This window comes from Vipera berus (assembly GCF_964194415.1).
Source record: "Vipera berus genome assembly, chromosome: 4".
Taxonomy (NCBI): Eukaryota; Metazoa; Chordata; class Lepidosauria; order Squamata; family Viperidae; genus Vipera; species Vipera berus.
Genome location: NC_138206.1, coordinates 85,882,428 through 85,899,611, shown reverse-complemented (window position 1 = coordinate 85,899,611; position 17,184 = coordinate 85,882,428). Strand labels below are relative to the sequence as shown.

Here is a 17,184-nt window from a genome sequence, read left to right as displayed (position 1 = left end):
AATGAGAAGGAAGGACTCACTGGAGAAGAGCCTAATGCTGGGAAAGATTGAGGGCAATAGAAGAAGGGGACGACAGAGAATGAGGTGGCTGGATGGAGTCACTGAAGCAGTAGGCGTGAGCTTAAATGGACTCCAGAAGATGGTAGAGGACAGGAAGGCCTGGAGGAACATTGTCCATAGGGTCGCGATGGGTTGGACACGACTTCGCAACTAACAACAACAACAAAAACAAGAAGAGACCTGGGTGTTAATTTGTTTCCTGGACTAAACTATACAGAAAAACAAAACAAAAAATATTGCTCAATTTTCTTTTACAATTCTTTTACAATCGAAGCAGAGTTCAGGAAACCGGTACATAGTTAAAGAGTTTGCTCTTTAGGAGAAAAAGCATTATATAAATTGCACGGATATGCCCGGGATTAAGCCCCGCAGCGATAAAGGCAAACGGCAAGAGTCGCGCTTAAATCTCCGCACCTTTATCCTTTGGAACAAGGCTCCGCCCGCCTCTGCCAGCTGGCCCTGCCTTAGCAACCTTGCCGTCTCCAGGATCAGCGAAAATGGGGCGGCTGCTTTGAGCAGGACGAAGAGCAGCAGCGCCCTGGAATTCGCCGCGTTTGCTCGTCACAATGGGATAGAAGCGGCCTGATAGCCCGAACCAGGTGAGGCGGGGCCCCGTGGAAAGCCGCGCAAGGGTGCTTAGCAGCCTCTTACTGCCTTGCACGGAGGATTCCCAGAATGGGTGGAAAGCTGACGACCTGGCTGGCCGGTTAATTCTACCATCCGTTTCCAGTTAATGCACCCCAGGGACTGAGTTCCCCTCCTTTTATGACCAAGGGGCTTCGGGTTACGAATGTCAAGCAACATCTTGATATCGATAGCAAAAATTAATGCGAACATCCGCTTTTCTTAATTAGTGTTCCTAGGGTCCGCACGTTTTGATTGTATGATCCTTTGATTTGTGGAAAAAATGCAAACATTCTACACTGGAAGTTACGGCAATCCAAGAAATGTAGCTAAGGACTTTTAGAGGTAAGAAAATGAATAGTTCCGTCCGCTCTCCATTACTTTCTCGCCGATCCATGTAGTAGGCAACAAAGAGCAGGCATACCAAACCACACCTCGCAGGCATTTTTTCCTCCTGTCCGATTTCTGAAATGGCTGTAGGTAAACAAGACAATTTCTGCAAAACATATTTTTTCTCAGCCTAATTCTACAGGTACAGGACCTTTACTTCTTTGTATCTTTGGGTCTTTGTATCCAAATTTGTATCCAAATTTGAAACTTTTGCCAGGCTTTAATCCGCATGTTAATTTGCATAGACTTTCTTCTGAAAGATATTGCAATTCTGTCAGGATTTTAATGTGCTGATGACAGCAACAACAAAAGCCTTTGCATCAGACATCTGAGAATCTTTCCTGACTGTCTACCTGTCTGCCTAGTCATTTATTTAAAAAGTTGATTGGCTGCCCATCTTAGGTAACTCTGGGTGGCTTACAGTCATTAAAAAAATCTACTTTAAAACATAAATAAATTCAAACCAAAAACTAAAATCTAAGGACAAGTGGAGAGGGTGGGGCAGAATGGAGAGGAGGTGGAATCTGTTGTTACTTGATCAACCACCTCCACTCTGCTGTTCTGCCATTGGGGTCACAGGCCAACTGACAGAGCCAGGTCTTTAGGCCCTTAAGAAAGGATAAAAAGGTTAGAGCCAACCTCACATGGGGGGCGGGAAAGATGCTCCAGATAGCAGGAGCAACAGTTGTGTGAAAAACAGTCATAAGTCACAAAGTGCCATTGTAACTTTGAACAGTCACTAAATAAACTATTGTAAATAGAGACTAGCAGTAGTCATAACTGCATATTTTAAGCATACTGATTTTGACATATTGCATTAAGCCATGATTTGTTTAACGTGGTTCATGAATTAACCACAACTGGCTAGATTCCCAGAAAATTATTAAATGCAATATATTTTAACTTATAATCATCTGCAGTCCAGATGTAGGCTGTATATGAGAGCAATGGGAAAAGCTACTTCCTTAGAATCTTGGAATATCAGGATTCTAAATTATACAGAGCAGACAGTCGTGCTCTGCCCAATATTTACATGGATCTGAATGCTACATTATTTTCACAATCTTTTCAACACTTGAAACACTCTTCTCTTATAATATAAAACTTTGTGTTTGTAGAACAGTTTCTTTCCCGAACAGAAAAAGTATAGGTAAATAGAAGAAGAACATTATATTGAATGGATCTAAAAGAAAAGAAGAAAGTGATTAGAAATTATAAAATGAAATTTGACTGCATGGTCTTCACTTTACAACCTCAGCAGAAATGCCAAAAATGCTATTGTAAGTTGTCATGGACACATGAGTTCCTCGCTTAACAATCACTTAGTGATGAGGTTCTAGTCCCAATTAGGTTTATATATATATAAAACTCAAGGTGGTGAGCAAACCTAATACTCCAGCCTCCTATTTTCAACAACCCTGTAAAGTGGGTTGTGCCGACTGAAAGTGACAGGCCTAAAGTCATCCAGCCTGCTTTCATGCTTAAGATAGGCCTAAACTCATATGTTGTTGTTAGTTGCGAAGTCGTGTCCGACCCATCGCGACCCTATGGACAATGTTGCTCCAGGCCTTCCTGTCCTCTACCATCTCCAGATACACACACACACACACACACAGAGAGACATATATACATACACATATACATATACATACACACACACACACACACACACAAACATATATATATATATATATATATATATATATATATATATATATATATATATATACACACACACACACACACACACACACACACACACACACATATATATCTCTCTCGATATACAGCCAAATTTGTTTTAATTCATTGCTCAAATCTGTTTCTTAGTACACATTTTCCTCAATTTATGACCATTTGTTTAATGACTGTTTAAAGTTATGATGGTGTTAAAATGACTTATAACTGGTCCTCTTACTTGTACAAATTGTTGTTTGTACAGCCTTGCTTATGACTTAGCATGTTGTATGATTATTATTTGTTCTGTATGTTCACATGCAACAATAGTTTAGCTAGCATTCACTATTGATAAGAGATTAATTCTTGGAATACTGCATAGCAAGCTAACATTGCTGGTAGCAGTTTGCATATTCCTCATTTCTCTGCTGGCAACTCAGCCCCACATTGTGGCAGTGGCTTGTTAACCCAGCTCTTCTTGGAGTTTTGCTAGGAAGCAAATTATTTGGTGTTACAGCCAAAGAGTAAATGTTTGCACATGCCCTTTATTGTACACATACTGTATATTGAGGGTTTTTTGTGTATTAACTAATCAATCCATCAACAGCTGTATTTTAAAAGGTTGTCAAGGTGACTGTTGCTGCTGGTATTGACTATTTCACTGTTGTGATTTGGATCTATGACAGATGACATATAATTGAAAAAGGATCAAAATAAAAAAGTTGACAGGCAGAGTGATTTAGGGATTAAAAGTAAGAAGTAGAAAGCCAACCAGAGTTTCTGAATTTCAATCATTTATCAACAAAATGAATTTTCCCACTTATTTATTTTATTTATTTTAATTCCATTTATATCCCGCCCTTCTCCGAAGACTCAGGGCGGCTTACAAGCTTAGCAGTAGCTTTAGGCTACTAAAATGCTCAATTTAGGTAGGGCACTGAAAACAAATCCTAGGTTTGGAATGATCTTGGATATAATATTGAAAACAATATTATTTTATATCTGAGATTGGATTTCTGGTGAAGCCGTAATCCAGGGCTGAAGTCTGCCAATTCTGATATGGAGCCAATTTATTTATTTATTTAGCGTATGGCTAGTCACACACAGAATTAAAAGCACTTCATATTTACAAGTTAGAACAGTCAAAACAATTTTTTTTAAAAAAGAAGCAATTATAAAACCTAAGAGGAAAACAGAAATAACATTTCAGAGTTTAATGTCGAGTTTGGAGATCCGGTCAGTAGCTGCCGTTGTTACGCAGAGGAAGTCCTTAAAATCTCCTGGGTATCTTCTATTAGTGCAATCCCTCACTATATGTTGGATAGTCTGTCAGGGAGCCCCGCAATCACGTTGTGCTGAAGCCAATAAGAGCCAATAAGAACAATAAGCAAGTAGAGAGGCTAATCAAGTCTTTTGAGAAAGGCACCTTAATGCCTCCTGCAGCCCTGCCTTCTGTTTTCCTGCGGTTGGATTTTTAAAATATGCATCCTAAAATGTGGTTTACTAGTAAGTGTTATATAAACTCAGGGCCTTGGATTTAGCAAACTATGGCTCAGTCAACCACGATCATTAAATGGTTAGGAAATGATTTAGTTTACAAGGAGCTAAAATTTGTTTGAATACAGATGTCTGAAGGTTGAGTCTGAAAAAAGCCTGGACTGGGTGCCTTTTGGATTTGATAAATTATCTGAACTAACCAATTCCTTTATTGGTTTAGTTCATTTTGTTGATATCATTTCCTAAAAGTTTTTTTTATAACCTTATTAGATTTCAGAAATGTGTAAAATATAAAGAATAAGAAAAAAGGTTAAAATGGAAAAAAGCAAAATTAGGGAGTGCAGACAAAAAGGGAAAAGAGGGTATAATCTGTTAAAGTAAAACAGTATTTGTGTAGCTAATAAATGGATTTAGAGAATAAGAATGATGATCTTGATGAAAATATGTGAACTCTGTTATCAAAGCAATGACATCAAAGGAAAAACATATCTCACATTCACAGCAATGGAAAATATGTAGAAAAGCTCAGGGCGACACCTCCCTAATTCACATGAGTATAAGAAGGAGAAAGACATACCCTACAATCAAACTTGCAAGATTTTGTTATAACCAAACTGAGTAAAAGTATTTTTAGCCTTTCTGTAAAATTGTCTCGTGGGTCGGTCTAACTGGTAGGTCTGACAATGGGGCTCTTCCTTGCAGACGTTTTCCAAACTTTTTGTTCTGTTAATTTTTTCCCCAAAAGTCACTAATCTAATGAAAGATTTATTTAATTTTGTGGAACTTATCCTGGCAGTTGACAAATTCAATTTCTAATATCAATATACAGGTATCTGCAGTTGGAAATTTGGGCACCAAACCAACACAGATTGATCATGAATAATTGTTGGATAACTTTATCACAGAAGTTCTGCCCAAAGGGCATGGCTATCAGACATGCAATCTATATCAATTGACCTCCGACCCTGTCAACACAGTCTTGAAATAGTAACAAGTTTATAGTGTAATTTTAATGATATATAGTGCTACCTATGGTTTATGTTCAGGATCCATTCTTAATGATTAGATGAAATAAATTTAAAGACAAATGTGTAATAATATGAAGAGGTCTCTGTGAAATTGTTATGATTTCAAATCCCAATTCGTTCTCCCAGAGTTTTAAAAGATGTTGGAAAGAATTTCCTGTGTTTTATTATAAGGGTTTTATGTAATCTCAACCAGATTCCTTTTCAGGTAGTTCTTCCGTGCAAGCAACAATGATGTCATGTGATTAGTTGCATGGCAACTGACTCATATTTATGACGGTTGCAGTGTCCCTGAGTCATGTGATCACCTTTTACAACCTTCTGACAAGCAAAGTCAATGGGGAATCCAACCATGATACTAATTTAACACTAATGCCTCCTTAAGTAACACCAGCTGCCTGCAATTAGTGCAGGTTCGCATCCCACCAGGCTCAAGGTTGACTCAGCCTTCCATCCTTCCGAGGTAGGTAAAATGAGGACCCAGATTGTTGGGGGCAATAAGCTGACTTTGTAAAAATGCCGCTGGCCCCCCCAGAAAGCCCTAATAAGCAGGCATATACATAGAATGAAGGCTATTGCTAAGCACATTGGTTTGTGCTTAGATTGTAAGCCGCCCTGAGTCTTCGGAGAAGGGCGGGATATAAATGGGATTAAAAAAACAACAACTCAATGAATGTCTCACTTAGCAACAGAAATTTGAGGCTCAGTTGTGGTCTACCTGTACTAGCTTATAGGGCAGAATGTGCATTTGGCATGCAAAAAGCTACGTTCCTGCATGCAAATTTGCATTTGAGATGCTTAACATCAATACCATCTGCAGTGAACTACCAGGATCTAACCTGGTCAGTGATCAGAGCTAGCATCTCTAATTGTACAGGTGAAACTCGAAAAATTAGAATATCGTGCAAAAGTTCATTTATTTCAGTAATGCAACTTAAAAGGGGAAACTAGTATATGAGATAGACTCATTACATGCAAAGCAAGATAGTTCAAGCTGTGATTTGTCATAATTGTGATGATTATGGCTTACAGCTCATGAAAACCCCAAATCCACAATCTTAGAAAATTGGAATATTGTGAAAAGGTGCAATATTCTAGGCTCAAATTCTCCCACTCTAATCAGCTAATTAAGCCATAACACCTGCAAAGGGTTCCTGAGCCTTTAAATGGTCTCTCATTCTGGTTCAGTAGGAATCACAATAATGGGGAAGACTGCTGACCTGACAGTTGTGCAGAAAACCATCATTGACACCCTCCATAAGGAGGGAAAGCCTCAAAAGGTAATTGCAAAAGAAGTTGGATGTTCCCCAAGTGCTGTATCAAAGCACATTAATAGAAAGTTATGTGGAAGGGAAAAGTGTGGAAGAAAAAGGTGCACAAGCAGCAGGGATGAGCGCAGCCTGGAAAGGATTGTCAGGAAAAGGCCATTCAAAAGTGTTGGGGACTTTCACAAGGAGTGGACTGAGGCTGGAATCAGTGCATCAAGAGCCACCACACACAGACGGATCATGGACATGGGCTTCAAATGTCGTATTCCTCTTGTCAAGCCGCTCCTGAACAACAAACAACGTCAGAAGCGTCTTACCTGGGCTAAAGAAAAACAGACCTGATCTGTTGCTCAGTGGTCCAAAGTCCTCTTTTCTGATGAGAGCACCTTTTGCATCTCATTTGGAAACCAAGGACCCAGAGTCTGGAGGAAGAATGGAGAGGCACACACTGCAAGATGCTTGAAGTCCAGTGTGAAGTTCCCACAGCCTGTGTTGATTTGGGGAGCCATGTCATCTGCTGGTGTTGGTCCACTGGGCTTCATTAAGTCCAGGGTCAATGCAGCCGTCTACCAGGAGATTTTGGAGCACTTCATGCTTCCTTCCACAGATGAGCTTTATGGGGATGCTCACTTCATTTTCCAGCAGGACTTGGCACCTGCCCACACTGCCAAAAGCACCAAAACCTGGTTCAATGATTGTGGGATTACTATGCTTGATTGGCCAGCAAACTCGCCTGACCTGAACCCCACAGAGAATCTATGGGGCATTGCCAAGAGAAAGATGAGAGACATGAGACCGAACAATGCAGAAGAGCTGAAGGCTGCTATTGAAGCATCCTGGTCTTCCATAACACCTCAGCAGTGCCACAGGCTGATAGCTTCCATGCCACGCCGCTGAGGCAGTAATTGCTGCAAAAGGGGCCCAAACCAAGTACTGAGTACATATGCATGCTTATACTTTTCAGAGGTCCGATATTGTTCTATGTACACTCCTTTTTTATTGATTGCATGTAATATTCTAATTTTCTGAGATTGTGGATTTGGGGTTTTCATGAGCTGTACGCCATAATCATCACAATTATGACAAATCACGGCTTGAACTATCTTGCTTTGCATGTAATGAGTCTATCTTATATATTAGTTTCCCCTTTTAAGTTGCATTACTGAAATAAATGAACTTTTGCACGATATTCTAATTTTTTGAGTTTCACCTGTATATGTTATGTATTATGTGTTTTTAAAGTCTCACCCTAAATATTTACTGCCTTTGTGGGTAGTATGAGATTTTATTATTTATTTATACCTTTCAAACCTATAAACTATATGAGAGTACGTATCTGACTGATTTGATCATTCCTTTCAAGAATACATGTAGCTAGATAAGCCTTTCCTAACCTAGTGCTTTCCAGATGTGATGGATTTCAATCCCTATCATTCTCAACAGGAAATACTGATTAAGATACCTATGCTAAATGTAGGAGGTAAGGTTTTGCTGGATTTGATAGAGTGGGCATGCTCCTAGCCTATCCTTTGAAGATTATCAGCTGATGGGAACTAGGAAGTATGCCTTTTCTGTGGCAGGCCCTGGTCTGCAGAAAATATTTCTCCATGGAGACAGGTTTTTCCATGGACTGGAGGGGGCATGGTTTTGTGTGCTGCCTGCATCTTGTGGATGGGGCTTTGCTTGTTTATGTGGCCTGGTTGCTGGCATGCCGCAGCCCAGTACTGGTCCATGGACTGGGGGTTTGGGATCCCTGCTATAAAGGTAAAGGTAAAGATTCCCCCGCACATGCGCGCTGGTCATTTCCAACTCTAGGGGCTGGTGCTCATCTCCATTTCAAAGCCGAAGAGCAAGAGCTTGTCCAAGGACGTCTCCATGGCCAGCATGACTGGACGCCAAAGGCACACGCAACACTGTTACCTTCCCACCGTAGTGGTCCCTATTTTTCTACTTGCATTTTTACGTGCTTTCGAACTGCTAGGTTGGCAGAAGCTGGGACGAGTAACAGGCGGTCACTCTGTTACGCAGCACTCGGGATTCGACCCGCCAAACTGCCGACCTTCTGATCGACAGGCTCAGCGTCCTAACCCACTGAGCCACTGCATCCCTGCTATAGGCGGCCAAAACTGTTTAGCCTCCACAAGAAATGGAGCCTTCATACTTAATTCTACCACCTGAAAATAGGTCCAAAAAGGCAGGCAATGTGATTAGCACAGAACAGATATAATTTAAGTGTTTACCTTCTACTTAAAGAATCTTGTGGCATTTTAAAGACTATTAAAAATTCATTGCGGCATAAGCTTTTATGGTCTGCAAAAGCAGATTATAATTTGTGAAAGCTGATGGCATCATAAATTTGTTAGATTTGAGGGAGTCTTTCCATTTATTGTTGAAAAAGTCTTTAAATTTATTGTAATAGAAATCATTAAATGTATAAATACTGTTCCTAGTTTAAGTTTATTGAGACAGCCTTGAATAAATGCAGTCAATATAATAAATTATATTTGTTTTTATTGGTGATTTAAGAGGAACTGAAGCAAAATAAACAATCTGTGTCCTTGGGGTGACTGGCAACATGAGTAATCAGCTTGCTTGGAGTGAACGTGAGTATCTATTAAATGCTTACTCCTGAAATTCCTACTAGACATGTCTAGTATATCTTGACAAGTTACAAATAGCATTATATTGCAGTGTCTTACCTCAATGGTGCAGCAAAGAATTATTTTTTCTTCAGGATTGCACGTTTGGATATCCATGTAAATAAGTAATATTAATAATAGTACAGTAGGACTATTTCTCTTCCTCTTGTGGCTGGAGGATATCCTTGGCAGAAGTGCTTATTCCATTCACTCCAACAGTGGTAATAAAGATTAAGGTTTTCACTAGTTCTTCCATTCTTCCTGCTCTGGTAAGCAGGCCACTTGCAGGAACTCCCAGGTGATCTTGCTTTTTATCTTCCTTTTTCTTTCTCTGAGAGTGCTTTGGCTTCTGAACATCCAGGTAGTCCTTTGCTATTCCTTGTAGTTCTTTAGGGCCATTGTTCTCAGCGCTTGGCTTTTTGAACAAAAGGCTTTACCAGAAGGCAAAGCAACCAGTCATGTACTCTATTCACTCCAAGGACTATCCTCAATGACTAATTAGTTGGTTGATGGCAGAAATTCCCTGTGCTGCTTTTCCTTAGTTTATCTGAGGAGGTAAGGGACCTGGAGCTCAGAGAGGTCAGAACTACACAGAGGAGAACAGCATTTTCCTCTTCCTCCTTAATAAAAGCAGTAACTTTCCCTCTGTATTTTTACTATAGGTAAGAGATGTAGTGCTTGCTAAACACTCCCCAAGATCACTTGTCTACATAGTATACCAGAAAGGTCTGCCCTCAAAAGAACCTAGAGATATCAGTAGAAGTCTTCCTTTGAATTTTCACTCTCTTCCCTGTGAAGGTCTAAAAATAAAAGGAGCATCAACACATGCAGTCCATTGAAGTAGGGGAGAACATTACTTGTTCTTGCTCTGTTTTTGCAGGTTGGCTATTTAGTGGTTTTACTTAATAAAATTGCGTAGAAATTTCAGCAATTTGCAAAACATTATGTTGGAGAAATGGAGCAATCATAGTGGTTGGAAGTTCTAGGACTTATAGCAGATTACAGAGATATTATTACTTTTAGCAGTGAGTAATTTATTAGTGATAGCTTTTAAAAAAGAAAAGATAATACCTAGGGAAAGAAGGGGACATCTAAATAATTTTGCTATAGATAAGTTTCTTTCCCTTTACAGAAGGTACTGTTGATGGAAAGTCTAAAAAAGAGCACAAAACATCTCAGTCACTTGTTGCTTTTAAGAATGTGATAGAAGCAAAAGAAAGGACAAATGATGTCCAATGGGATGTACAGCATCTCATTTCCTCTGCTAAATGGCTTCAACTTCATGGACTCAAGAAAAACAAGATGACTTTTTCTCAGATTTTTCCCCAAATTGGATTCCAGCACAAAGAAGGTATTTCTAAAATATGACGTGCAAAGCTATCTCTTTTATGTTACAATGTGTTGCTTTTTTAGATGTTTAGACATCACTTTTGTTAATAAACAACAACATGTGTATGAGTTTGTACCCTTGCCTTAGTAGGAGTTACTACTTCATGAACTTGTGAGAGACTGTGATGAAGAAAGAATGCACATGATGTAAACTATACATGAAAAACAATTTATATTGTAGATTATGTCTCAGTCTTGGGAAAAATTGTGGCTTCACGATATGCAGATGGTCTGTATCATCAGTACAGAGCAATATCTGATGGCAAGCTCTATAATGTAAGTGTGATACATTTATATTTTATTAGAGTAATGAATTTATTCCTTTTTGAAGAAAATGTGCAGGCACATAAAATGGTCAGCTGTGGAACTTACTTGTGTCAAGCATGTTTGCTGCTTGCACACATCTGAGGAATCTTTAAATAATGGTATTGGAAAAGCTATCTTTTAAAGGAGGGAGTAAATTCTAGGGCATAAAAGCAAGATGTAGCTTCCCAAATTCTCCCCAAATTTCTTGGTCTGCTCCAAAAGCTGTCCAATGTTTGGATAAGAGATATCACATATCTATTCATGTTATTATTTATTAAACATATTTCTGTGCTATCACAGTTCAGATAACTTTTATTTGTACTATGTTGATGATATTACCTTGAAAGCCAAAAATTTAAAGGATCTGCAAGCTCTAATAATAAATGTTTAAGTACTGAAGTGAAAGAAATTGGACTAAAATTGTAAGGAAAACCACACTAATGACACAGATTGAACAACAGCCTTAGCATTGATAGTGAAGACATCAAAGTGATGGATAGCTTTTGCATTTTAGGATCAACCATCAGTAGCAAAGAAACAAGCAGTCAAGAAATATACTACAGATTGACAATTGGTAAAGCAGCCATGAAGGTCTTGGAATAGATATTCTAATGCCATGATGTGTCTATACTTACAAAGATCAGAATTGTGCAAGCCATGGTATTTCTTGTGACACTCTATGGAATTGAAAGTTGCACTTTGATAAAGCAGGCTAGGAAGAGTATTGATACTTCTACACTTTGGTATTGAAGATTCTAAGAATACTGTAACAGCCAAGAAAACAAACTAGTGGATCATTGAACAAATCAACTCAGTTTTCCCTTGAAACTCAAATGACCAGGCTTAAATTATCTTGAATATGACATATTATGTGGAGACCTAACTGTTTGGACAAGGCTGTAATGCTAGGAAAGGTGGAACAAAAGAGAATAAAAGGTTGATCAGCAACAATATGGATGGACTCTGTTATAGCGGTGATAAGTACACTGTTGGAAGACCAAGAAGATCAAATTAGGAACAGAGCACCATGGAGAAAATCTATTTATATGATTGCTAGGAATCAAAATGATGGCCATAATCAAATCTAAATTAATAATAAAAATGCTTCAGAAATACAAGGAAAATAAAAATAAGGTAATATCAGATCAAATTGGGGAAAGTTCTCCAAAATAGCTTGGTCTTTAAGATCAGCGCCTTCTTGCTTTAACCTCCCTTTGTCCCCAAATTCCTGAAACTGGAATTGGTAGCATTTTTTTTCCTACTAGATCTAATTTGGTTGACTGAAGATGGATCTGAAGGTGATCCTGAAAGCATCTGGGTGTCAAATACTTTTTAAGTCAAAACCAGTATCTTAAATTGGACCTGGAGACCAATCGGAAACTAATGCTGGATCCACAAAACCAATGCTATATGCTCCCAATGCTAGGAGCCCAAAAGTATGGGGGCTCCTGCATTTTGAACCAATTGCACTTTCCATATATTCTTTATTAACAGTCCAATGTACAGTGCATTACAGTAATCGATATGGATGATGGTAAGACAACAATTAGTGTTGCCAATTCCTCTTTAGCAGCATTCTGACCAGCATTAGTTAGATCCTGTGTACAATTATTCAGCAGATATTACTGTCCCAGATTCTATTCTAAATCAGCAGTTCCTCTTTCAATTAAAGAAATTCAAAGAATGACTGTGCTGGAAAATACTTTTGAAATATTGTCACAAAAACAAACACCCTTTGGTCATTTTTGATCTATATCCAAATATGATTGGGCAGTAGATGCATGTAAGTTAAAGGGCATTATAATTCTAAATATTTCCACATCTTATTGCTCACACTGATCATGAATAATATTTTCTTGTTCAGGGCAACATGGTTAAAAGTTTTTTGCAGAAGGGTATGTCCAATTTGGCTTCTTATTGGAAAACTCAGTTTAATATGTCTTCAGTAAACATAGATTATAATAAGCCCTTATTGATCTGTTGGAAGGAAGGAAGGAAGGAAGGAAGGAAGGAAGGAAGGAAGGAAGGAAGGAAGGAAGGAAGGAAGGAAGGAAGGAAGGAAGGAAGAAGGTTTCTACATTTCTCAAGTTTTCTAGTCATTACCTTGAAACTTAGTATTCTCTTTTTATTTAAATATAGCTGACAGCCAAAAAGAGCCTTCTCCTTCATTTTGCAAATAGTCTAACTGTAATGATTGAATTGTACAAACGAAGAATGGAGTGGTTAACTTCTGAAAGTCGGCAGATTTTTGGAGTAATACAAGAACAGAATATCACCATTGCTCTGGATTTTGGAACTGCTTCTTTAAGTGAGTTCAATCTCTGCCAAGAAGCACTTTCTATGGTCTTAAAGCAGCAAGTGGCCCAAATTGAGAAATTTAACTTAATCCGGTGAGTTGTCTATATTTTATTAGTGAGATATGCTAATTTTTACCACTGCATTTTAGATGACAACAAGTTATTTGGAAAGTCATATACAATATAAATAACTGAGGAAAAGAATTGCACATTTTTTGCATATTTTTAAACTATTTCTGAGATGAGAAGAATTTATTGTCCATTAGGCATAATAGAGGTGAACTTTACTTGTGATGGGAAAGTGATCAAGAAAACATGCTGAAGTAGAGGCAGTTCCCAAAAGTCAGATTATTGCCTCCTTCATTTGTACAGTGCTTTCTCAGAGACAGGTGCCAGCTCATGTGAACTAGTAGAACTTTGTCACAACTTTGTGCAATTCTATCTGAGCGGCTGAGGACATGTTCTCGACATTTGGCACCCCAATCATATGTCTGTCTAGACATCAGATAATATCTTTCTGCTTCCTGGTCTTAGGAAAATATATGTATATGTATATGTGTATGTATGTGTGTATATGTTTGCGTATGTATGTGTGTGTGTGTACATACACACACACACACACACACACACACATATATATATATATATATATATATATATCCATAATAAGTATAAAAATACAGATCCCAGGCATATCTGTATAGCAGTATGAAATTCTCAAACTCCAGGAAGAATATAAAACAGCTGTTTATTGTATGCGGATGAGGCAGGGGGGAATGGTACCACAGTGTGTGCACACACCCACGTGCAATGACCAATCGGAGGAGATGAGATCAGCAGGATTGAACGGCAGAAGGCATAAACAATGGCTAGATGCACTAGGGAAGGAAAGGGGGAATGGTAATTGAGGGGCATATAAAATGCCAGCTCAGGACACACAGCCTATGATGACTGTGGGATCACATGGCTGGACGCAAGGGGGACAGGTTGAGAAGATAGAAAAGGCAGGAGAGGAGGCACAACAACGAAGGGTAGGACTGACAGAGGTAGGAGGGGCAAAGAAAGGAAAAACAGGAAGAAAGCAAGCAATAGGACTGGAACAAATGCAAGGAGATGCGGGACAGCTAGGACAATTATGGTTAGTTAGGACGGGTGGCCCTATTACATGATCAATGGGCAGAGCACTGAGTCAACAAGGTTTATAAACAAACTCCCCACCCCCTAGCATTTACTCTGATGGTGCTGGCAGTGGACCAGTGAAAGCTAAGGTTGTTTTAGGTTTGAAAATAGTTTTTATTGTTTTTATTGGTTTTTACTATTTTAGCAATAAACAGTTGTTTTATATTCTTCCTGGAGTTCGAGAATTTCATATTGCTATACATGTTTGTGTGTGTGTGTGTGTGTGTGTATGTGTGTCTTTGTAAGAGGATAATGTAGCATTTCCTCCAAATATTTTAGTTACTTCCTTTGCAGGGTGGCTCAGGATCTTGTGAAGTGGCAAGGGAAACCTGTTTTTGTTACGAAGGACTCTATAGAAGATGCCATTGAGTGGCTCTGGACGCTGGAATATCTACCAGCTGTTTGTCACACTGGATCTACAGAAGCAATCTTGGAGGCATTGTTTGATCATACGGTAATCTCCTATTTCCAGAAGTGTTCAGTTAGAACTAAGGATACCCCACTGAGATTTAACTGCAAGTACTGCAGGAATGAATTATGAAGGGCCCAAGTACTAATAAAAGAGCTTGGGGTTTATTTAGAAGGAATTTCTTTCAAGTTATTCTGCAGGCTGAAGTTTACCGATAATAGATGTATATGACAGCATCCTGTTCTATAGGCAGAAGCTTTCCTTCAATTCCCCTTGAAACAAGGGGCAGAGAAATATTTCCATGACACCAAAGAGCTTTGAAATATATAACCCTGGTTGGATTGATCCCTTTTGGTTAGGTGGAAATATTCACAAACATTTTTTCTCTGCATGCAGCCTTTCATGGGAATATCAATTTTTCTAAGTCTAATTAAATATAGAGTGGTATGTTAGATACTGGGTTTGTCGCTTGATTGATGAGACGAGGCAAGTGAGTTCAGCAAAGATCATTGTTTATTTGGTTGCAGGAACTGAACTGAGAAACAGGACTGCGAATGCAGCAGTTTATACCTTGGCCTCTAGGTGGCAGCCAATAGGTTTGAAGCAACCTATTGCCGCCCTAGAAGCAGCCAATGGCGGCACTGGAGCCAGGTTGTCTGAGGAGCTGGAAGCCGTTAGCCAGCTTCCCTGCTTAAGCAACCTTCCAGCAATTAACCCCACATGATATTCCAAAGCAAGACAAAACCCAATACATTACATGGTATTTAAAAGTTGGTGAAATCTTCTGAATTTTCTATATTTAATTGGGTTTTTCTTTATGTTGTTTTAGGAATTGTAGGGAGAACAGATCATATTTTAGGTCATGTTTATGCAGTAATAATGAAAATGCACTAGGGTTCACAAACTTTTTAATTTCCTCTTTTGGCTTGCCAAACTGAGGCACAATAGTCGTTGTCTTAAAAAAAAAGCCAAACTGTACTGGCTTGTTCGGAAACAATTGGAAATTTCTCAATCTAATTGTGTGAATGTACCACACAATATATCCAGGCAAAAAATATTGGTGCTAATCATACCTTAGTAAATGAAGATATGATTATTTGAAGGTAGTTAGGTATATCTGAAGCAGAGATCTCTGAACTTATTTGTTAAGACAGAAATCTTTAATAATGTTTATCTTAGTAAAAGAAAGCAGCCCTGTTCCCTGTTAAGTATGGAGGCTACAGATTCAGCACTAGTGAGGTTAATGAAGTTGGCATCCATTCCTAACCAGAATGAAGCCAAAATCAGAAAGCTTGCATTGTAATATCATGATGCAAATATACATTTGAGCCATAACATTGCATACAAGTATGCAAGGACTGGTGTTTGCATCATAGCATTGTAACACATGTTTTCTTACTTACCCCTGCTTGCCTTCCATGGATATGTAGGCCATACATTGCTGACAGAAAAAAGCCAGGACTTACATTAAAGCTGAGGGTCATACAAAATTGTATTACAGAAAGGGAAATGTTTTTGTTAAGACTACTGTATATACAACCTCAATTAGGAAATAGCTTTCTGTATTTCTGCTACAGAAATATAAACATAGCAAGTCCAAATATTGTCAATCATTCTGGTAACACAGCATAAGAGAGAAATTTAAACAGTTCCCCTTTCTGGAAAATGGAAGCTTTATTTATTTATTAAATTCATCAGGTCATCCATTGTGACCTTGATGGCACACAATATGAAAACAATTTAAAAAAACAAACCACAGAACAACAGGTATCTGGGGGGAAACATTCTTTAAAAAGAACCATATAACACGACCCTTCTGATATAGTCGGTTCCACATCAGTCAATGAAACTGGTTTCTGATATAGAATATGGACAAATTATCACTGTGTCTAGAGCTTGGAACCCAATCACTCTTGCAAAACTTCCTGGCATAACATACAATTCCTGCATTGTCTGTGGTGATAGAATTTGTCACCAAACTCTTCTAGAGGGCACCAAATTGAGGAAATCATGAAAAGACAATCCTTTTTATGGAATAAGAAATAATATTTTTTATTTTTTATTTTTATAAAAAACTACTACTTTTATGAAAAACAGTTGATAAAACATCAGAAGTGGTGTTTTGTGAAGTGAGTAAACTCACCTTCTGAATTTGCTGCTTCAGCAATGAAACAGATGCAGTTCCCAAATATCCAGAAAAACCATTTCAAGCCTCTAGACCTCCATAGATGCCCAGAAACACTCTCACTAGGACTTCTGCTGAAGGCCTGAAAACTTCAGAGTGTCTACCTTGATGCTTCAAACAATGACTTCAAAGGAAATGTTTCAGTTGCTTGGCAAATGTCTCTTCAAATGATTTGTGAAGTCCTTCTTTGTAATATTGATGTCATGCAGATATCAGAAGCTCTTAGTTTATGCAACTGA

General features: G+C 38.5%; 1 protein-coding gene across 1 annotated transcript in view; it reads left to right on the top strand.

Annotated features, from left to right (window-relative positions):
• VWA3B (von Willebrand factor A domain containing 3B) overlaps positions 1-17,184 on the top strand; it is a gene marked incomplete at both ends in the record, with an annotated part of 114,378 nt that overhangs the window by 15,854 nt on the left and 81,340 nt on the right. The window contains 4 exons of the mRNA XM_081326387.1: positions 10,313-10,531; positions 10,751-10,845; positions 13,015-13,265; positions 14,646-14,805. Of these exons, the coding sequence (XP_081182513.1) occupies positions 10,313-10,531; positions 10,751-10,845; positions 13,015-13,265; positions 14,646-14,805 (725 nt within the window). The remainder of the gene's footprint in view (positions 1-10,312; positions 10,532-10,750; positions 10,846-13,014; positions 13,266-14,645; positions 14,806-17,184) is intronic.